Below are 23768 nucleotides of genomic sequence, written 5' to 3'. Positions count from 1 at the left end.
CTGTATACATCAATGAGGTCGCTCTTGCTGCTGGTGAGTCTCTGATCCACCTCTACGCAGACGACACCATTCTGTATACTTCTAGCCCTTCTTTGGACACTGTGTTAACAACCCTCCAGGCAAGCTTCAATGCCATACAACTCTCCTTCCGTGGCCTCCAATTGCTCTTAAATACAAGTAAAACTAAATGCATGCTCTTCAACCGATCGCTACCTGCACCTACCCGCCTGTCCAACATCACTACTCTGGACGGCTCTGACTTAGAATACGTGGACAACTACAAATACTTAGGTGTCTGGTTAGACTGTAAACTCTCCTTCCAGACCCATATCAAACATCTCCAATCCAAAGTTAAATCTAGAATTGGCTTCCTATTTCGCAACAAAGCATCCTTCACTCATGCTGCCAAACATACCCTTGTAAAATTGACCATCCTACCAATCCTCGACTTTGGCGATGTCATTTACAAAATAGCCTCCAATACCCTACTCAACAAATTGGATGCAGTCTATCACAGTGCAATCCGTTTTGTCACCAAAGCCCCATATACTACCCACCATTGCGACCTGTACGCTCTCGTTGGCTGGCCCTCGCTTCATACTCGTCGCCAAACCCACTGGCTCCATGTCATCTACAAGACCCTGCTAGGTAAAGTCCCCCTTATCTCAGCTCGCTGGTCACCATAGCATCTCCCACCTGTAGCACACGCTCCAGCAGGTATATCTCTCTAGTCACCCCCAAAACCAATTCTTTCTTTGGCCGCCTCTCCTTCTAGTTCTCTGCTGCCAATGACTGGAACGAACTACAAAAATCTCTTAAATTGGAAACACTTATCTCCCTCACTAGCTTTAAGCACCAACTGTCAGAGCATCTTACAGATTACTGCACCTGTACATAGCCCACCTATAATTTAGCCCAAACAACTACCTCTTTCCCAACTGTATTTAATTTATTTATTTATTTTGCTCCTTTGCACCCCATTATTTTTATTTCTACTTTGCACATTCTTCCATTGCAAAACTACCATTCCAGTGTTTTACTTGCTATATTGTATTTACTTTGCCACCATGGCCTTTTTTGCCTTTACCTCCCTTCTCACCTAATTTGCTCACATTGTATATAGACTTGTTTTTTTTACTGTATTATTGACTGTATGTTTGTTTTACTCCATGTGTAACTCTGTGTCGTTGTATGTGTCGAACTGCTTTGCTTTATCTTGGCCAGGTCGCAATTGTAAATGAGAACTTGTTCTCAACTTGCTTACCTGGTTAAATAAAGGTGAAATAAATAAAATAAATAAAAAATGTACAAAAACGCTTTTGACAAATACAATACACTTTGTAGAACCCAATGATATTTATCCCCCAACCACATTATTAACAACCACTGTCATCTCATCCTCCCTTCCACCATTTCAACTCACCCATTCCAATTTTTCCATTGTCCCCTTGGTACACTCCAAGATACTTGAAACCTCCCTTACACTATTCCAGCCCCCCTGGCAAAGTCATGATCCCTCCAGACCATTTCCCAATCTGTAAAGCACACATTTTTCCTAATTTACCTTTGCAGGAGGAGATTCCCTGAAACCTATTTTTTATTTATTTTTACATTTCACCTTTATTTAACCAGGTAGGCCAGTTGAGAACACCTTTATTTAACCAGGTAGGCCAGTTGAGAACACCTTTATTTAACCAGGTAGGCCAGTTGAGAACACCTTTATTTAACCAGGTAGGCAAGTTGAGAACACCTTTATTTAACCAGGTAGGCCAGTTGAGAACAAGTTCTCATTTACAACTGCAACCTGGACAAGATAAAGCAAAGCAGTGCGACACAAACAACAGAGTTACACATGGAATAAACAAACGTACAGTCAATAATAATAGAAACACATATATAAAGTGTGTGCAAATAGAGTAAGGAGGTAACGCAATAAATAGGCCAATACTAGCGAAGTAATTACAATTTATCAAATTAACACTGGAGTGATATATGTGCAGATGATGATGTGCAAGTAGAAATACTGGTGTGCAAAAGAGCAAAAAATTTTAAATAAAACAATATGGTGATGAGGTAGGTAGTTGGGCTGTTTACAGATGGGCTGTGAACAGCTGCAGCGATCAGTGAGCTGCTCTGACTGCCGATGCTTAAAGTTAGTGAGGGAGAAATTAGGCTCCAACTTCAGCGATTTTTGAAATTCATTCCAGTCATTGGCAGCAGAGAACTGGAAGGAAAGGCAGCCAAAGCAGGTGTTGGCTTTTGGGGATGATCAGTGAGATATACCTGCTGGAGCGGGTGCTACGGGTGGGTGTTGTTATGGTGACCAGTGACGCGAGATAAGGCGGAGCTTTACCAAGCAAATACTTATAGATGACCTGGAGCCAGTGGGTCTGGCGACAAATATGTAGCGAGGGCCAGCCAATGAGAGCATACAGGTCGCAGTGGTGGGTAGTTTATGGGGCTTTGGTGACAAAATGGATGGCACTGTAATAGACTGCATCCAGTTTGCTGAGTAGAGTGTTGGGAGGCTATTTTATAAATGACATCGCCGAAGTCAAGAATCGGTAGGATAGTCAGTTTTACGAGGGTATGTTTGGCAACGTGAGTGGAGGCTTTGTTGTAAAATAGGAAGCTGATTCTAGATTTAATTTTGGACTGGAGATGCTTAATATGAGTCTGGAAAGAGAGTTTACAGTCTAGCCAAACACCTAGGTATTTGTAGTTGTCCACATATTGTTGTAGTTGTCCACATAAGTCAGAACCGTCCAGAGTAGTGATGCTAGCCGAGCGGGCGGGTGCAGGCAGCACCCTGTTGAAGAGCATGCATTTAGTTTTACTAGCATTTAAGAGCAGTTGGAGGTCACGGAAGGAGTGTTGCATGGCATTGAAGCTCATTTGGAGGTTTGTTAACTAGTTGCTCCTACCCTCTACTTTTTTGAACATTTTGTTAAAAATCGCGCAACATTTCAGCGCCCTGCTACTCATGCCAGGAATATAGTACGTTCATATGGTTAGAATGTGTGTATAGGAAACCCTCGGACGTTTTTAAAACTGGTTAAATCACGACTGTGGCTATTACATAACGTGCGTTACATCGGAAAGCGCAGGAAAACCTGATCACAGAAAATGGAAATAAATATCCTTGCGCCACTTCCAGCAATTGTTAACAGTGAGCCGAATTAGATAAGACCGAGCATTCAACTCCCACAGCATCCCCATGCAGTCGAGTATCTTGTGAATTTAATCCTCTTTGATTCTTGGTTGAACCGAAAGAGGGGCACGACATACCTCCGGTCTCCGCCCAGATCATTCCGGAAGAGCTCTCTCCTGAAATTTTTTCCAAGACGACAGCTAATGATATGTACATCGCCTACGGATGAATTTATCGCTTATTAACGTTTACTAATACCTAAAGTAGCATTACAAACGTATTTCGAAGTGTTTTGTGAAAGTTTATAGTCTACTTTTTGAATTTTAAAAAATGACGTTACGTTGTGAAATCGCTGTTTTTTTCGTTTATCACACAGTCTACATATAACGATATCTTGGCTTTATATGGCCCGATTTAATCGAAATAAAGACCCAATAGTGTTTATGGGACATCTAGGAGTGCCAACAAAGAAGATGGTGAAAGGTAATGACTGTTTTCTATTTTATTGTGCGGTTTGTGTAACGCCGAAATGCTAATTATTTTGTTTACGTCCCCTGCTGTGCTTTTCTGTTGTAGTGTATTGGTGCATGTTATCAGATAATAGCTTCTCATGCTGTCGCCGAAAAGCATTTTAAAAATCTGACTTGTTGCCTGGATTCACAACGAGTGTAGCTTTAATTTGATACCCTGCATGTGTATTTTAATGAACTTTTGAGTTTTAACTAATACTATTAGCATTTAGCGTAGCACATTTGCATTTCCAGAGCTCTAGTTGGGACGCAAGCGTCCCAACTAGAGGCAAGAGGTTAACACAGTGTCCAAAGAAGGGCCAGATGTATACAGAATGGTGTTGTCTACATATAGGTGGATCAAGGAATCACCCGCAGCAAGAGCAACATTGATATATACAGAGAAAAGGGTCAGCCCGAGAATTGAACCCTGTGGTACCCCCAATAGAGACGTCCAGAGGTCTGGACAACAGGCACACCGATTTGACATACTGAACTCTATCTGAGAAGTAGTTGGTGATCCAGGAAAGGCAGTCATTTGAGAAACCAAGGCTGTTGAGTCTGCCGATAAGAATACGGTGATTGACAGAGTCGAAAGCCTTGGCTAGGTCGATGAAGACGGCTGCGCAGTATGGTCTTTTATCGATGGCGGTTATGAACTATTAGACTCAAACTATCCACATCCGCTTGATTTTTCACCAAAATAACTACATCATCAGCATATGCTGAGAGACGAATAGGAGGAATATCCTCTGAAAGGAACACCCCTTCAATGTGACTTCTATTTAGTCGTGGCTCTATAGCAATGGCATACAACATTCCAGACAATGCACACCCCTGCCTAATTCCTCTACACACCTTAAAAGGAGCACTCAAGCCACCGTTAACTTTCAATACACTTTCAATGTCACCATATATCACCCTGATAATGGCAATAAAACCAGAGCTGAAACCAAAAGCCTCAAAAGTGCACCACAGGTTTTGATGTTCAACTCTATCAAATGCCTTTTCCTGATCAATTGAAATTAGACCAGCATCCAACCCAAAAGCCCTAGAGACGTCCAAAAAGTCCCGAATCAGGGAAATGTTATCCCCTATCTGCCTGCCGGGAACACAGTAGGACTGGTCCATGTGCATGATTTACCCTATCACCTCCCTCAGCCTGTTGGACAAAGCCTTGGACAGGATCTTATAATCAGTGCACATTAAGGCCACCGGCCTCCAGTTTTTTGGCAGTAGGGTGAGGACAGCCCTTCTGCAGCTTATCAGTAGTAACCCTCCGGTCAAACTATCGTTAACTACTGCTAGCCAATCCCAACATAGCCCAAACATACTTTAAAAAGTCAACAGGAAGCCCATCAATGCCAGTGCCCTTCCTCTTTCCATGCAGTGTATAGCTCCGGCAAAGACAATGGTTTCTCTAGTTCAACCTGAGCTCCTGCAAAGACAATGATTGCTCTAGTTCAACCTGAGCTCCTGCAAAGACAATGATTGCTCTAGTTCAACCTGAGCTCCTGCAAAGTCAATGGTTGCTCTAGTTCAACCTGAGCTCCTGCAAAGACAATGATTGCTCTAGTTCAACCTGAGCTCCTGCAAAGACAATGATTGCTCTAGTTCAACCTGAGCTTCTGCAGCCACCTATGGGAGCCCATCAAGTAACTGCTGTGTCACCTCTTTATACTCACACCTGTAGAGCTTAGCATAGAACTCTACTGCCCTCTTTCTAATTTCACTTGGGATAGTGAGCTCCTGTCCAACAGCTGATTTGAGGCAATGAGTAATTCTTCTTTGTCCATTATTTTTCTCTAAACCAAAGAAAAATTTGGATGAGGCATCCATTTTAGAGATTCCCTGGAACTTACTTCTCACCAATGCCCCCTGTGCTCTGATATCCAGCAGGTCTGCCAACGCGGCTTTTTTCAGTGCCCGAATATGGCCTCGATCTCCTGTGGTCTCAACTAACGTCAGGAGTTCCACTATTTCAGACTCTGGGGCGTTCATTGATCTGGTGATGTCTCTGGTGACATTCATTGTGTATTGATTACAGAATTGCTGAATCTGGATTTGCCCTACATCCCACCGCTGTTGAAGAGACACAACACTGTCCTTTTCAGACCGCCACCTCTCAGAGAAAAAACTAAAACATCTCCTAAAGTGAGGATCACTCAATAAAGTTATATTAAAATGCCAGTGTGTACTTGTGGGTTTTACAGCGTTAATGTCCACCACCTCTGTTACTAAACAATGATCAGAACACTGGGGTTTCACAGTGTTAATGTCCACCACCTCTGTTACTAAACAATGATCAGAACACTGGGGTTTCACAGTGTTAATGTCCACCACCTCTGTTACTAAACAATGATCAGAACACTGGGGTTTCACAGTGTTAATGTCCACCACCTCTGTTACTAAACACTGGGGTTTTACAGTGTTAATGTCCACCACCTCTGTTACTAAACAATGATCAGAAAATCCCACTGGGGTTATCACAGTGTTAATGTCCACCACCTCTGTTACTAAACAATGATCAGAAAATCCCACTGGGGTTATCACACTTGATTTACAGACCTGAGATCGATGCTCAAAACAATACAACCTAACCAACTTGGCCAGAGAGATGGTGTTCCCTCTCACATTAGCCCATATATACGGTCTCGTGCCTCCATTTTGACTCTGCCAAATATCACATAGTTAATGTGTTACAATAAAGTGTTTTTAAAAAGTCCTTGAGGCGATGAGGTGCTTTGTGATTTTTATCTAAAATCACTGACTGTACAGTTAAAATGCCCAGCAAGAAATAAATAATCCTCCGTGTTACATTTCTCAATGTTATTTGATAATGTCTCTAAAAAACATACCCTCTCAACTGCCACTACTAGGGCATATACATGTATTAAACACATAATGAACTTTTCATATCTCTGTAACTTTTAATAACCTCCCCTCAACTACCTCTTCAACCTCATATGACAAAGGCAAAAAAACTTTTGGAACAGGATGGCCACAACCCCACTTTTTTTTAGTTTTTATGACTACACACCACTGCCCCCCCCCCCTCCCTCACTCCTGTTGCCACATAACTTAATTTTCCATACTACGGTGCATTTCTTGTAGAAAACGTGTCACTTCCCCCTCTCTTTATTAACTCATACACTACGGCTCCCCTCCCCTCTTTTTATTAACTCATACACTACGCCTCCCCCCCTCTCTTTATTAACTTATACACTACACCCCCTCTCTTTATTAACTCATACACTACGGCTCCCCCTCCTCTCTTTATTAACTCATACACTACGGCTCTCCCCCTCTCTTTATTAACTCATACACTACGGCTCTCCCCCTCTCTTTATTAACTCATACACTACGGCTCCCCCCTCTCTTTATTAACTCATACACTACGGCTCCCCCTCTCTTTATTAACTCATACACTACGGCTCTCCCCCTCTCTTTATTAACTCATACACTACGGCTCTCCCCCTCTCATTATTAACTCATACACTACGGCTCCCCCCTCTCTTTATTAACTCATACACTACGGCTCCCCCTCTCTTTATTAACTCATACACTACGGCCCCCCCTCTCTTTATTAACTCATACACTACGGCTCTCCCCCTCTCTTTATTAACTCATACACTACGGCTCCCCTCCCACCTCTCTTTATTAACTCATACACTACGGCTCCCCCTCTATTAACTCATACACTACGGCTCCCCCTCTCTTTATTAACTCATACACTACGGCCCCCTCTCTTTATTAACTCATACACTACGGCTCCCCCCTCTCTTTATTAACTCATACACTACGGCTCTCCCCCTCTCTTTATTAACTCATACACTACGGCTCCCCCCCTCTCTTTATTAACTCATACACTACGGCTCCCCTCCCCCTCTCTTTATTAACTCATACACTACGGCTCCCCCCCCCCCTCTATTAACTCATACACTACGGCTCACCCCCTCTCTTTATTAACTCATACACTACGGCCCCCCCTCTCTTTATTAACTCATACACTACGGCTCCCCCTCTTTATTAACTCATACACTACGGCTCCCCCTCTCTTTATTAACTCATACACTACGCCCCCCTCTCTTTATTAACTCATACACTACGGCTCCCCCTCTTTATTAACTCATACACTACGCCCCCCCTCTCTTTATTAACTCATACACTACGGCCCCCCCCCCCCTCTCTTTATTAACTCATACACTACGGCTCCCCCTCCCTTTATTAACTCATACACTACGGCTCTCCCCCTCTCTTTATTAACTCATACACTACGGCTCTCCCCCCTCTCTTTATTAACTCATACACTACGGCTCTCCCCCTCTCTTTATTAACTCATACACTACGGCTCTCCCCCCTCTCTTTATTAACTCATACACTACGGCTCCCCCTCTCTTTATTAACTCATACACTATGGCTCTCCCCCTCTCATTATTAACTCATACACTACGGCTCTCCCCCTCTCTTTATTAACTCATACACTACGGCTCTCCCCCGCCTCCCCCGTCTCTCGCCCCATTTACGTTTAAAGAAGAAATCTTCAAACTGCTCATGGCTGGAAAAAAAGTAGAGTAAGAAACAGAAAACACATCTCTTTACAGAGTTGAGACTGGGACTGAACTCTTCCATTTTCTTTAGAGTTTACCTCACTTGTCACTCTCGTAACCACTTTCTTCAGTCTAGCGATTTCTGGGCTTGTCAAACCTCCACCAGTTATTTTTGATATCAGAAACTTTGATTCAATAAACAATTCACTTCCATGAAAAAAATCTGTTACATTATAATCCTGTATATATTTATTCTCTTTTGTCAAATTCAGAAATTGATGTACCCTTCCAATCCCATACCTCCTCAATTCTCTCGCTTTTTTGTTGTGACGCATCAGAGGCCTCACTCTCACCATCATCCTCAGACGAAAACTCCATCTCTACAACCTGTTTATCCTCTCTACCTTCCTGTTAGAATTAGAACCTTCATCACCCCTTAAATTCTTCCTCTTACGCCTCGGTAATTTTAAAACAGCAGCTTCATTTTCCATTGTTTCACTTTTCTCGAACTCCAATTTCATTCTCCAGCATCCCCTCGGCATCCCCTCAGCATCCCCTCCATCGCAGTCTCACCTACTGCCCCACTGCTCTTTTCCCTGCTCTACTACAACATTGCTCTCCTTGCTCTCCTTTCCTATTTCTCCCACCACATCTATAGGTCTTTGCTAAATAAGCTCTGCCCTATCTCGGCTCACTGGTCACCATAGCAACACCCACCTGTAGCACGCGCTCCAGCAGGTATATTTAAATCAAATCAAATTTATTTATATAGCCCTTCGTACATCAGCTGATATCTCAAAGTGCTGTACAGAAACCCAGCCTAAAACCCCAAACAGCAAGCAATGCAGGTGTAGAAGCACGATTTAACTATTTAACTGGTCATCCCCAAAGCTGACACCTCCTTTGGCCGCCTTTCCTTCGAGTTCTCTGCTGCCAATGACTGGAACGAATTGCAACAACAAAAGATCCCACCACCCCTATACATGCTTAGTGATAGTGAGACAAACCTTTAAAACAACTCACCCAATCTATATATTCATTAGAGGTCGACCGATTATAGCGGCATGGCCGATTAATTTGGGTAGATTTCAAGTTTTCATAATCGGTAATCTGCATTTTTGGATGCCGATTATATTGCACTCCACGAGGAGACTGCGTGGCAGACTGACCACCTGTTACGTGATTGCAGCAAGGAGCCAAGGTAAGTTGCTAGCTAGCATTAAACGTATTTTATAAAAAACAATCCATCTTAACATAATCGTATTCACCTTTTCAATAGAATCTAAGGCTGATTTTATGCTATCATACCCAATGATAGCGCCCACTGTTCAACTACATTCTTCCACCAAACAACCTGCTACAGCAGGAATCTTCATCCATGCTCAACCATACGATCAACCAGACACTCTTCTTTAAGAAGTACACCATGCTCAACCATATGATCAACCAGACACTCTTCTTTAAGAAGTACACCATGCTCAACCAGACACTCTTCTTTAAGAAGTACACCATGCTCAACCATACGATCAACCAGACACTCTTCTTTAAGAAGTACACCATGCTCAACCATACGATCAACCAGACACTCTTCTTTAAGAAGTAGACCATGCTCAACCATACGATCAACCAGACACTCTTCTTTAAGAAGTACACCATGCTCAACCATACGATCAACCAGACACTCTTCTTTAAGTACACCATGCTCAACCATACGATCAACCAGACACTCTTCTTTAAGAAGTAGACCATGCTCAACCATACGATCAACCAGACACTCGATCAACCAGACACTCTTCTTTAAGAAGTACACCATGCTCAACCATACGATCAACCAGACACTCTTCTTTAAGAAGTACACCATGCTCAACCATACGATCAACAAGACACTCTTCTTTAAGAAGTACACCATGCTCAACCATACGATCAACCAGACACTCTTCTTTAAGAAGTACACCATGCTCAACCATACGATCAACCAGACACTCTTCTTTAAGAAGTACACCATGCTCAACCATACGATCAACAAGGGGCTCTTCTTTAAGAAGTAGACCATGCTCAACCATTCGATCAACAAGACACTCTTCTTTAAGAAGTACACCATGCTCAACCATTCGATCAACAAGACACTCTTCTTTAAGAAGTACATCATGCTCAACCATTCGATCAACAAGACACTCTTCTTTAAGAAGTACACCATGCTCAACCATTCGATCAACAAGACTCTTCTTTAACAAAAACCACCACCGTTTTATTCATCTGTGACACGTAAGCAACATTCTCATAGCCTACCTTCTCTCCTACGGCGACCAGAAACTCCTGCAGTGACAGTAGCTTCAGTAACACACCTAAAGCTGTGCTGAAGTGACAAGAACGGCATCTCCATGTGGTTCGCCATCAATAAAATAACCACCACCAAGTAAAACAAGAAGGAACAAAAACAGGCGAGAGAGAGAGAAAGCGAGAGAGAGAGAGAGAGAGAAAGCGAGAGAGCGAGAGAGCGATGGAAGGGATCTGTAGAAGCCTGGGTCTGTACTTTGTCAATGGTAGGTTACGGAGGGACTCTTTGGGGAGATTCACCTACTGATCACCTCTTGGCCACAGTACAGTAGACGATATGATCACAGACATTGACCCCTTCTCTCTCAGCTCATTCACTGTCAAGCCGCTAGCACCTCTGTCTGATCACAGCCAAATTACGTTGTTCCTCAAAAGAACAGACATGGAAACAACCAGACATTCACAGCCCAGTAAGCTGTACAACATCAGACATTCACAGCCCAGTGAGCTGTACAACACCAGACATTCACAGCCCAGTGAGCTGTACAACATCAGACATTCACAGCCCAGTGAGCTGTACAACATCAGACATTCACAGCCCAGTAAGCTGTACAACATCAGACATTCACAGCCCAGTAAGCTGTACAACATCAGACATTCACAGCCCAGTAAGCTGTACAACATCAGACATTCACAGCCCAGTAAGCTGTACAACATCAGACATTCACAGCCCAGTAAGCTGTACAACATCAAACATTCACAGCCCAGTAAGCTGTACAACATCAGACATTCACAGCCCAGTAAGCTGTACAACATCAGACATTCACAGCCCAGTAAGCTGCACTACATCAGACATTCACAGCCCAGTAAGCTGCACTACATCAGACATTCACAGCCCAGTAAGCTGCACTACATCAGACATTCACAGCCCAGTAAGCTGCACTACATCAGACATTCACAGCCCAGTAAGCTGTACAACATCAGACATTCACAGCCCAGTAAGCTGTACAACATCAGACATTCATACAGATGGGCCCATACCAGCACAGAAGAAGACCAGAAAGAAACCTAAAACCAAAATATCCAGACACTCTTAGATAACTTTCTGGATTACACATTCACTCACAGTAACGAAGGCACCATTCTAGCAGTACAAAACATCCACTATATATTCAGGCAAACAGCAGAGGAAGCACAATTGAAATTGATAAAAAACAAAAGAAAATAGACCACAGATGACAACTGGTTTGATGCAGATTGTAAAATTATAAGGAAAAAACTTAGAACACCTCCAACCAAAAGCACAGAGACCCAAATAATGGTGAACTACGCCTTCATTACTGTGAGACTATAAAACTCTATAAACGTAACACTCAGAACCAAAAAGGCACAGTACAACAGCAAGCAGCTGACACTAATTGAGGAGTCCATAAAACACAAACAACTTCTGGCAAAATTGAAAAAAATACAAATCTGAAAAAGAGGAATTAACGATACAAAATGGTGACCAATGGACAACTCATTTTAAAACACTCTACAACACTGTTCAAACCGACACAAACGCAGAACATCGCCAAATTCATGAGAAGTTGAATGGATTAGAAAAAGCTATTAAGGACAATCAAAATCCATTGGATTCCCCAATTCCTGACCAGGAGCTCTATAAGAAACTTCATGTTCTGAAATTAAAAAAGCATGCAGACCTGATGGCATCCTAAATGAGATGCTCAAACTCACTAGAGCAACATTTCAATTGGCTATATTAAAACTGTTTAATTTGACCCTGAGTGTAGGTTATTTCCCTGACATCTGGAATCAAGGACTCATAACCCCAATTTTAAAAAATGGAGACACATTTGACCCTAACAATTACAGAGGCATTTGTGTGAACAGTAACCTGGGGAAGGTTTTCTGTAGTATTATAAATGTAAGAGTTGTAAACTTCCTTAATAAGCACAATGTCTTGAGTAAAAGCCAAATTGGATTTATACCAAAACATTGCACAACTGATCATATTTACACCCTACACACCCTGATAGATAAACATGTCCACCAAAATAATACCAAAATATACGCTTGCTTTATCGACTTCCAAAAAGCATCTGATTCTATTTGGCACACAGGACTGTTCTACAAAGTTATTGAAAGTGGTGTAGGTGGTAAAACATATGACATAATTAAATCAATGTATACTGCCAATACGTGCAGCATTAACATTGGCAAGAAAATAACAGAATTCTTTAACCAGGGGCGGGGTCTTCGTCAGGGTTGCAATCTGAGCCCTGCACTCTTCAATATTTACATCAACGAATTGGCCACTATTCTAGAAAAATCCTCAGCCCCTGGAGTTAGTCTCCACAATTCAGAAGTGAAATGCCTACTCTTCGCAGATGACCTATGCCTGCTGTCACCCACAGCACATGGCCTACAGCAGAGCCTGGACCTGCTAGAGCAATACTGCCAGACCTGGGCCCTGGCAGTAAACCCTAAAAATACTAAAATAATGATTTTCCAGAGAAGATCCAGCTCTCAGAGAATTAGACCAAAGTTCTCAATTGGTATAAAACATATAGAGTACTGCACACACTACAATTACTTAGGTTTAAAAATAAGCTCAACTGGACACTTTAATGAGGCAGTGAATAAACAGAGAGAAAGCACGCAGGGCATGCTACACCATTAAAAAAACTAATTCAAATTCCTATTAAAATTTGGCAAAAACTAATTGAATGTGTCATTGAACCAATTGCACTTTATGGCAGTGAGGTGTGGGGTCCACTTGCAAAACAAGATTTCATCAAATGGGACAAACACCCCATTGAAACCCTGCATGCAGAGTTCTGTAAGACTCTCCTACATGTCCAGAGGAAAACTATAAACAATGCATGCAGGGCAGAATTAGGCCAAGATCCACTAATAATAAAAACTCAAAAAAGAGCAATTAAGTTTTGGAAACATCTAAAATACAGTGACCCCCTCTCATATCATTACCAAGCCCTGCAATGCCAAGAGCTGATCAAAGAAAACAGTCCCCTCATCCAGCTGGTCCTGGGGCACAAACCTGTTCACAAACCTGTTCTACTAACACACTGAAGTCTCAGGACCAGAACATTCAATCAATCAGGATAAACCAAATTACAACACAGTCAAAACAAAACTACATTGCTTATTGGGAAACAGAAGCACAAACACAAAGCAAAATGCAGTGCTATATGGCCTTAAATCGACAGTACACAGTGGCTAAATATTTGACCATGGTTACTGATCAAAACCTTAGAATAACCTTGACAAAGTACAGGCTCAGTGAGCACAGCCTTGCCATTGAGAAGGGTAGACACAGGAAAACCTGGCTCCCTGTAGAGGAAAGGCTGTGCAACCACTGCACCACAGCAGAACCTGAGACGGAGCTGCATTGCCTGACAAATGTCAAAAATATAAAACAATAAAGAGAGTGTCATTTCCTCAAATTTGAAACCCGTCAAAGACCTCTCTGATGAGAGTAGGCTACCCGTCCTGTTGGGGGAGGACGCAGAGAGCTGTGGATTGGCAGCGCACTACATTACTGCCTGCCATAAGATGAGGGACAGTGTCTGACGGACCAATCAACCTGCACATGTCCTCTACTGTATGCTTGGTTATTGTTGTTACTGTCCCGTTGATAATTTTGATTCTTATTATTTTCGGATTGTAAATCTCCAAAGTAAGCTTTGGCAATATGTACATTGTTACATCATGCCAATAAAGCAAATTGATTTGAGAGAGAGAGGCTATGTCCCAATTAATTATGTCCCAATTATCTCTCCTTCCTCCCAAAGTGTTAATTTGTTCACTCATTTGAAAGGAAATTACTGGTAGAATAAAAATTGTAGAAACTCCCACTAGCCCATGTCTCCACCAATCCAATGCTTAGATTTGTGGGAAAAAGTGATATTATTGGGACACACCCAGAGACAGGGATTAACAGAAAGTTTAACGTCACATTTTGACATCCTACCTTGTGGTCGTCGGCCATCTTCCGTCCGGCCCACATCTCCTTAACCATGATGTGCCAGAGGTCAACCTCCGACTTCAGGTTGACCTCAAACGTCTCTTTCCTCAGGGTGGTCTTGATCTTCAGAGAGGGGATCCTCAACAGCAGGAAGGGAGCCGAGGAGATCTTCACCTCCTGAGGTACAACAGCCAACTGGTTATTCACAATTCACTACCTGTTATTTTAGCAGGGAGTCCCATTGAGACCAAGGTCTCCTTTTCAAGGGAGCCCTGCATCTCAACAACTTACACAACCACTAGGCAGGTCCCGGGTCAGTTTGTGCTGTATAGAATACAATAATAGAATAGAATAGAATAGAATACTTGGTAACACTTTGTATAACAGCACATAAAGCCGTGTGAGTGTATCTATAGTGTCTCATGATGCGCCCACAGTGCATTGTAACACTAGCTATAAGCAAGCATAGCATTAATAGTTATGATAACAGTACATGACATACACTGTGTTAGGGACTAGATCCCATCATTTACATTAGCTGTATAATAAAGCATAGATTACCCATCTATAAGCACATCAAACATGACTGTCTATTTTATAGCTTAATGTATTCACATTGTAATCTCTATCAAAAAAAGTTGAGTATCATGAATGATATATCACAGAAAGTGTAGTAGGAACGTAGATGCGGAAGGTCGTAACTCACCTCAATGTCTCTGAACTTGGTGATCTCCACGTACCCGGGTCGTCCTACTGTCAGCAGGAACAGCCGTCTCTGGGTCATAGCGATCTTGCCCACGCCGTGGCTGGTCTTGACCGAAGAGGACAGCTTGAAGACACACTCGTTAGCCTCCAGGTGCTCCAGGACTGAGGCCGGCAGGGCCACTTCCTGAGCCTCGGCCTCCGTCTCCTTCCAGAAGGTGTAGAACACTCGGAAGAGTTCTGGATCCACCTGTTTTTGCTGGCCTGCAGGGGGCAGTCTGGAGTTAGGCTTCAACAATTCCTGAAACTGCCATTTATTTATTTATTTCAGCAATTTTGCAACCAATAGAGGGGCAGTTTAAATGTACTGTACTTCACAATTATTTCATAAAGTTGCCTCTGGTGGGATTCTAAGTGTTCCATTCAAAACAAAAGGCAATAGGTGTGCTAGCATGGAACAGAGAAGCTAGCAGGGCTGGGGGAGGAGTCACAGGAACAATAATACACAGCCTTGTTTTGGTTGGCTGGTGAAGCAAGTCCACGGTGCGTGGGTTCACAGGGGCAAGAGACTAAACACACACAGTGTGACTCCTAATAAACACACACTCCACGTGCACAGTACGACTCCTACTAAACACGCACTCCACGACTCCTACTAAACACGCACTCCACGACTCCTACTAAACACGCACTCCACGACTCCTACTAAACACGCACTCCACGACTCCTACTAAACACGCACTCCACGACTCCTACTAAACACGCACTCCACGACTCCTACTAAACACGCACTCCACGACTCCTACTAAACACGCACTCCACGACTCCTACTAAACACACACTCCACGTGCACAGTATGACTCCTACTAAACACACACAGTATGACTCCTACTAAACACACACAGTATGACTCCTACTAAACACACACAGTATGACTCCTACTAAACACAACTACTAATTCTGATAGGGTGGGGGTGGGGGGGTGGGGGTATTCAGTGGTGGAAAAAGTACCCAACTGTCATGCTTGAGTAAAAGTAAAGATACCTTAATAGAAAACGACTTAAGTAAAAATGAAAGACCCCCAGTAAAATACTACTGGAGTAAAATTCTAAAAGTATTTGGTTTTACATATAAATGTAAAGTAAGTAAAAATAATTTCAAATTCCTTATATTATGCAAATCAGACGGCACAATGTTTTCTTGTTTTTTTAACTGACGGATAGCCAGGGGCACACTCCAACACTCCAACACCATTTACAAAATAAGCATGTCTTTAGAGATGACCAGGGATGTTCTCTGTTTAGTGAGTCTGTCAGATCAGAGGCAGTAGGGATGACCAGGGATGTTCTCTGTTTAGTGAGTCCACCAGATCAGAGGCAGTAGGGATGACCAGGGATGTTCTCTGTTTAGTGAGTCCACCAGATCAGAGGCAGTAGGGATGACCAGGGATGTTCTCTGTTTAGTGAGTCTGTCAGATCAGAGGCAGTAGGGATGACCAGGGATGGATGTTCAGATCAGTAGGGATGACCAGGGATTTAGTGAGTCTGTCAGATCAGAGGCAGTAGGGATGACCAGGGATGTTCTCTGTTTAGTGAGTGTCAGATCAGAGGCAGTAGGGATGACCAGGGATGTTATCTGTTTAGTGAGTCTGTCAGATCAGAGGCAGTAGGGATGACCAGGGATGTTCTCTGTTTAGTGAGTGTCAGATCAGAGGCAGTAGGGATGACCAGGGATGTTCTCTGTTTAGTGAGTCTGTCAGATCAGAGGCAGTAGGGATGACCAGGGATGTTCTCTGTTTAGTGAGTCTGTCAGATCAGAGGCAGTAGGGATGACCAGGAATGTTCTCTGTTTAGTGAGTCTGTCAGATCAGAGGCAGTAGGGATGACCAGGGATGTTCTCTGTTTAGTGAGTCTGTCAGATCAGAGGCAGTAGGGATGACCAGGGATGTTCTCTGTTTAGTGAGTCTGTCAGATCAGAGGCAGTAGGGATGACCAAGGATGTTCTCTGTTTAGTGAGTCAGTCAGATCAGAGGCAGTAGGGATGACCAGGGATGTTCTCTTGATAAGTGTGTGAATTGGATATTTTTCCTGTCCTGCTAAGCATTCAAAATGTAATGAGTACTTTTGGGTGTCAGGGAACATGAATGGAGTAAAAAGTACATAATTGTCTTTAGGAATGTAGCTAAGTAAAAGTTGTCCAAAATAACAAATGGTTGTCCATAATAATTACTTTACACCACTGGTAAGATTGAGGGAAATGAAGCAGATTCAATTGACAGATGAATTAGCGTGGCCATTCACTACAGGTATTAAGGTATTAACACATTAATCACAGGGACCAGGGTGATTACGGAGTAGAGGCTAAGAATTATCAACTGGAGTAGGTTCATGATGAGTCCCACACAACAAGGGGTTAACGTAAAAATCAAGACAGACATTAAAACACATACCTTGGTGAAGACACCCTCCACCAAGAAAGAGACAACCCTCTCTCCTTTATCATTTCTCATCTTTAAGTCTGTGTGACTTCCTTACCCACAGTGAGAGCCTCAAACAGCCGGTGAATGGTCCCTTGGTCCTTGACAATCCCAGACTCCTGCACGTGCCTCACAAAGTCCTCCAACTGCATGTGCTTTTTCGGCAGCTGGAACCGCTTGACAGCTTCGTCGTCATGGCACGTCCGCTCCCTCTCGTGGTCCTTCTTCACCCGACTAATCAGGCGTTTGATCTCGGTTCGGCGGTTAGCTTGTGCCCGTTCCCCATCCTGTAGAGAGTCCACCAGGGCGTTGACCAGCTCGCCAGGGAAGATGTCCGTGTCCGTCTTGTAAAGATTCTGAAAGTCTTCCAGTGCGTCCAGACGTTTACCGGCCACTGTGTTGACAAAGCCCCGGAGGTAGTGATAGCAGGCCAGGAGAGAGGAGTCCTCCAAGGCCACCCCGCTGATGGCCTTGTCCAGGAGGGTGATCATCTCCTGGTAGTAATTCTGGACGTAGTGGTAGGCCAGCGGTGGAGGGAACTCAGGAAGCTTGAAGCATCTCACTGGCTTCTGGGGAGACTTCAGACCTATTAGGGTTCGATCACAAAAGTTTCAAGAACTGTGAACAGCATTTTGTTTAGAGGAAACCTTAAAGCAGTTGGCCAATCGTCCTTGGTTGGTTCTTATAAGGTGGAAAACTCAATAGTAGTGGTCAACTACAACAGGGTTTCTCAACTTAGGTTCTGGGGAATACCCCATGTGTGCAGGTCTTCACCGCAACCACTAAACACTCATCCTAAAACCACTCAATGTTCAGAAATCACAAAAGTTAACTATTAGCGTCGACAAGTACCGCTGTCCACCTGAACCTACCACTGTCCACCTACAACCTACCGCTGTCCACCTACAACCTACCGCTGTCCACCTGAACCTACCGCTGTCCACCTACAACCTACCGCTGTCCACCTACCACTGTCCACCTGAGCCTACAAACTACCACTGTCCACCTGAGCCTACCGCTGTCCACCTGAACCTACCGCTGTCCACCTGAACCTACCGCTGTCCACCTGAACCTACCGCTGTCCACCTGAACCTACCGCTGTCCACCTGAACCTACAAACTACCGCTGTCCACCTACCACTGTCCACCTGAACCTACAAACTACCGCTGTCCACCTACCACTGTCCACCTGAACCTACCGCTGTCCACCTACCACTGTCCACCTGAACCTACCGCTGTCCACCTGAACCTACCACTGTCCACCTACCACCTGAACCTACAAACTACCTCTGTCCACCTACCGCTGTCCACCTACCACCTGAACCTACAAACTACCTCTGTCCACCTACCACTGTCCACCTGAACCTACCGCTGTCCACCTACCACTGTCCACCTGAACCTACCGCTGTCCACCTACCACTGTCCACCTGAACCTACCGCTGTCCACCTACCACCTGAACCTACAAACTACCGCTGTCCACCTACCACTGTCCACCTGAACCTACAGCTGTCCACCTACCACTGTCCACCTGAACCTACCGCTGTCCACCTACCACTGTCCACCTGAACCTACCGCTGTCCACCTACCACCTGAACCTACAAACTACCGCTGTCCACCTACCGCTGTCCACCTGTATCTTCTTGAGGGAGTTCTGCATGAGGGGTCCCACCAGGGCGCCCACACCCTCCCCCAGGTTGGGCAGGCTGGCCCCCAGCCTCTTGCTGAGCCGGCTCTCTGGGCTGGAGTATTTACGGGCCATCTCCTGCATGGTGGGCCGCCGCGGAGACTCTGTCATGGACTTCAGCCTGGGGAAGAGGACAGAGGTGTAGGGAGAAGTTTCCCCTAGTTGCTGATCTTTGGTCAGTTTAACATTTCCCCCACTAATGGTTAAGGTTAGGATTGAGGGTTGGGAAGCCAATCCTAGATCTGTACCAAGGGGAAAGTTCACCTTGGATTTAGGATAGACATCAGGGGAAAGGCTGTGCTTATACCAGGAAGGGACCAACATGGGATATGTGTATGAAGATACAGTACAGCAGTGTTTCCATTCCTGGTCCTCAGTACCCAAACGGGTGCCCTTTTCTTTTTTGCCTGCAGCACTTAACACCCCTGATTCTAGTTAAAGGATTGCTGATGAAACCAAATTAAAACCCTACTGAAACCCATTGCATTTGCAATAAAGGTCAACATAAGCTTTACTTTCTTATCTTTCTTTCTCACCTGTAAGTTTCTGTCCGAGTGCTCAGCTCCATGCGTGTGAACGCGTCCATCTTCCTGTTCAGACGATCCCGAAGGAACGAGTGGAAGATGTGTGTCCAACACCTGCAAAGAAGACAAAATACACAACGTTCACAACTGGATCACATGCTGGACAGGGAAAAAAGGTGTAAAAAAGTTAAATATGTCCTAAATATTGTAGGTTGAAAGAGATGTACGTGTTACTGAACAGGCTCTAGTTGTACCTTCTTGAAAAATGGCTGGTCTGCTGGTTCTCTAGACCTGAAGAACTCTTCACTGTTGAAGACCCTGTGCTCATAGTTGAGGTGATGGTGGACTTCTCTGTGGGGGTGCAGTGGTGGTGGTTGGTGGGGGGGTGAGGTTGAGAGTAATAGTCATTGGATTAAGCTTGCCTGTCCTGATATTGAACAGGAAATTGAAGTTGTATTGGTTGTCATAAAGCCGGATTTTGATTCACGCTTCAACGTTTATTCACCGTGGGCCCAGGATACAACCGGTGTAAATCAGTACGGTTACATTCTTACCGAGAGCTCTTTCCCAACAGTACAGTGATAATAATGTAGACAATAATAGAAAACTTTTATTTTTATTTTTTAACAATTTAATAGGATAACTAACAGTGTTGATCACATTTCCAAATAAATCCATTTGATAAATCACCAAGCTTTGCTTATATGAGAAATAGGCATTTTGGTCCAACCCAATACGTATTAACTAGATACAGTAGGCTCAGTTTGGGTCTCAACTATCATAGTAACATAAATAAATATAAATTAGATTATAATATTATAACAACTATGTGATATTATAATACTCATGTACATGTTTTGTCATAGTGAACGACAGTAAACTAAAACACAGTATAGCTAGCTGTCATATGATTTGATGTTAATTTCGGTTAGCCCAGAACTCAAAATGCAGCATAATTTGGTCAGATGCTCAGTAACCATTTATGTTTGCGTAGTCTGTCCACAAGAGATTGGTTTCATGCTGACCTGAAGATGTTGACGATGAGTTCCAGAGTGATGTTCTGGATGTGTGTGTTAAGTTTCCTCTGCCACTGCCTCCTCTGGGCCCTCTGGTCATTGACGTCTGTACTGGACCCCAGGTGACACACGTCCAGGTCATAGTGCATCTGGAGCCCCTCCGCCCTGCACACACACACACACACACACGTAAAAATATTCAGAAAACATGTGGAACTCATATTTGCATAAAACCCCCTTCCCCTATTTATATCAATCCATGTTGTTTGCAGAGCAGATGGACAGTAGCAATATGATCACATAGGACAGCAAACTAACTGGCTGCGTTTACACTGGCAGCCCAATTCTGATCTTTAACCCAATTATTGAAAAATCACTTGATCGGATTGGTCAAAAGACCAATGTGTGTGTGTAAACGTAGCAATCGAGTGTCTTGTCGTCTAGGTCATATTCATTAGGCACCAAACGTAAGAAAATAGAATGAAACAGGGAGGGACAGTCTGAACTTGTCCAATAAGAAATGTTAATTTCCATTTTCCGTTGAAAAACATTTTGCTACGTCGTGCCCTAATGAACATGTCCCAGATCCTTTCCTGTCCTACCGTGTTAGAAAACACTCTCTGGCCGCCAGTGGGACGTCCGGCAGGTCAACCCCGTCGGACGAGGAAGACGACACGATGCCATCATCAATGTTAACCAGAATCAGATCATCTGTTTCCTGTGAGGACAGGGGAAAGTAAAACAACACTCTGTCTCTCTTAGAGAACACGCTGTAATGGAGGAGAACAACAGCCTAGGGTCAAGTCAGCTCTGTCTCTCTTAGAGAACACGCTGTAATGGAGGAGAACAACAGCCTAGGGTCAAGTCAGCTCTGTCTCTCTTAGAGAACACGCTGTAATGGAGGAGAACAACAGCCTAAGGTCAAGTCAGCTCTGTCGCTCTTAGAGAACACTCTGTAATGGAGGAGAACAACAGCCTAGGGTCAAGTCAGCTCTGTCTCTCTTAGAGAACACGCTGTAATGGAGGAGAACAACAGCCTAGGGTCAAGTCAGCTCTGTCTCTCTTAGAGAACACGCTGTAATGGAGGAGAACAACAGCCTAAGGTCAAGTCAGCTCTGTCGCTCTTAGAGAACACTCTGTAATGGAGGAGAACAGCCTAGGGTCAAGTCAGCTCTGTCTCTCTTAGAGAACACGCTGTAATGGAGGAGAACAACAGACTAGGGTCAAGTCAGCTCTGTCTCTCTTAGAGAACACGCTGTAATGGAGGAGAACAACAGACTAGGGTCAAGTCAGCTCTGTCTCTCTTAGAGAACACTCTGTAATGGAGGAGAACAACAGACTAGGGTCAAGTCAGCTCTGTCGCTCTTAGAGAACACGCTGTAATGGAGGAGAACAACAGACTAGGGTCAAGTCAGCTCTGTCTCTCTTAGAGAACACTCTAATGGAGGAGAACAACAGACTAGGGTCAAGTCAGCTCTGTCTCTCTTAGAGAACACTCTGTAATGGAGGAGAACAACAGACTAGGGTCAAGTCAGCTCTGTCTCTCTTAGAGAACACTCTGTAATGGAGGAGAACAACAGACTAGGGTCAAGTCAGGAAGGTCAGCTCAAATGAACTGGACATTCTGTTAACTTCTGTCCTGTATGTCAGTTAGGACATTGAACCACATGATCCTTTATACTATGTAAAAGTAAGTAGAACATGCTGATAAATGATAAAGCCTGATAAATCAGTTTATTAAATGATAAATAAATCAGTGATGCGAGGAACATTGTCAGACAGTGCTGGTGCTATTCTTATCGTGGATACCTCCTGTAGGGGTTCAGGTAACAGCCAATGAGAAGAGAAGTTCATTGTCCATTAAAACAGAAATGTGTCTTTATGCACAATCCAACCCCCCCCAAAAACACACACAAACTCAGCAATGCAGCACTCCTGGAGCAATTACAGATGGCTCATGGGCACATTGGCAGGCGATGGTACCCAGGATGATCACAGCAACCCTCCGGTTGCCCGGCTAACTCTGGGATTCAAACCAGCAACCGCTACTCTAACAACTAGGCTATCTTCCGCCCCAGGAAGGGGTCACTGTCACTATAACGGTCACTACCTGATCATGCTACAGTATTCTATTCTAGCATGGCCATGTACGCTAGTGATATCCATCCTTACCGCGGCCACCTCTTCATAATGGTGCAGATGACAGCCCATGAGGTAGGCGGTGGGCGCCATGAGGAAGTCCAGCATCTGGCTTGAGAGGACGGGGACGAAGGGGTGCTGCCACACCAGGGGGTGGATGAAGAGCATCAGGCTCTCTGCCAGCAGGGTGAGCCGGGCCCAGTCACAGGAAAACAGTACTACCCTCTGCTCTGTCAGCAGGCTGGTAATGATCTGATGAGATTCAGACAGACAGACGGTAACGTTGATATCAGTCCTGGCTTCAAATACATGTGTATTTTATTATTTGTTATTTAAATACTTATTTTCGGTGTATTTAAGTATTTTCTAATAATGGGGCCCGAATCAACTATTGAAAGGATTTTCTAATTATTTCCTTATTTATAGGCCTACTATTTGAACGTTTTTTCCAAATACATTATTTCAAATGCCAAAACAAACCTGGTTCAAATTCCTGGGATTATTTAAGCATTTGTATTAATACTGTGTATTTAAGTATTTCCAAATATATTCCAATATTCAACTACCTGTGTTTAAAAAAAAAAATAATCTAAATAATTACTTCCAAATGACTTTGAAAGTACTTGAAATATCCTACATCGTATTTGAACACAGGTCTGATCGATATCGACATGTCTTTTACCATTCCAAACAGATGAACAGAAACATACTGTACATTTGCACATTATCACAGTCTTTTAGTCTCTTTAATT

At 43.7% G+C, this 23768-nt stretch overlaps 1 protein-coding gene across 1 annotated transcript in view; it reads right to left on the bottom strand.

Moving 5' to 3' along the window:
• The window catches only part of LOC115128827 (DENN domain-containing protein 3-like), a 43758-nt gene that overhangs the window by 13051 nt on the left and 6939 nt on the right, over positions 1 to 23768 (bottom strand). Inside the window, exons 8-16 of the mRNA XM_065018003.1 lie at positions 23050 to 23268; positions 21480 to 21595; positions 20887 to 21042; positions 20096 to 20212; positions 19874 to 19975; positions 19274 to 19458; positions 17712 to 18239; positions 15182 to 15441; positions 14482 to 14652 (exon numbers count right to left, since the gene is read on the bottom strand). Coding sequence (XP_064874075.1) covers positions 14482 to 14652; positions 15182 to 15441; positions 17712 to 18239; positions 19274 to 19458; positions 19874 to 19975; positions 20096 to 20212; positions 20887 to 21042; positions 21480 to 21595; positions 23050 to 23268 — 1854 coding nt within the window. The remainder of the gene's footprint in view (positions 1 to 14481; positions 14653 to 15181; positions 15442 to 17711; positions 18240 to 19273; positions 19459 to 19873; positions 19976 to 20095; positions 20213 to 20886; positions 21043 to 21479; positions 21596 to 23049; positions 23269 to 23768) is intronic.

This window comes from Oncorhynchus nerka, linkage group LG4, assembly GCF_034236695.1.
Source record: "Oncorhynchus nerka isolate Pitt River linkage group LG4, Oner_Uvic_2.0, whole genome shotgun sequence".
Classification (NCBI taxonomy): domain Eukaryota; kingdom Metazoa; phylum Chordata; class Actinopteri; order Salmoniformes; family Salmonidae; genus Oncorhynchus; species Oncorhynchus nerka.
The sequence above is the reverse complement of the archived record's forward strand: the minus strand, read 5'-3'. Positions and strand labels throughout refer to the sequence as shown.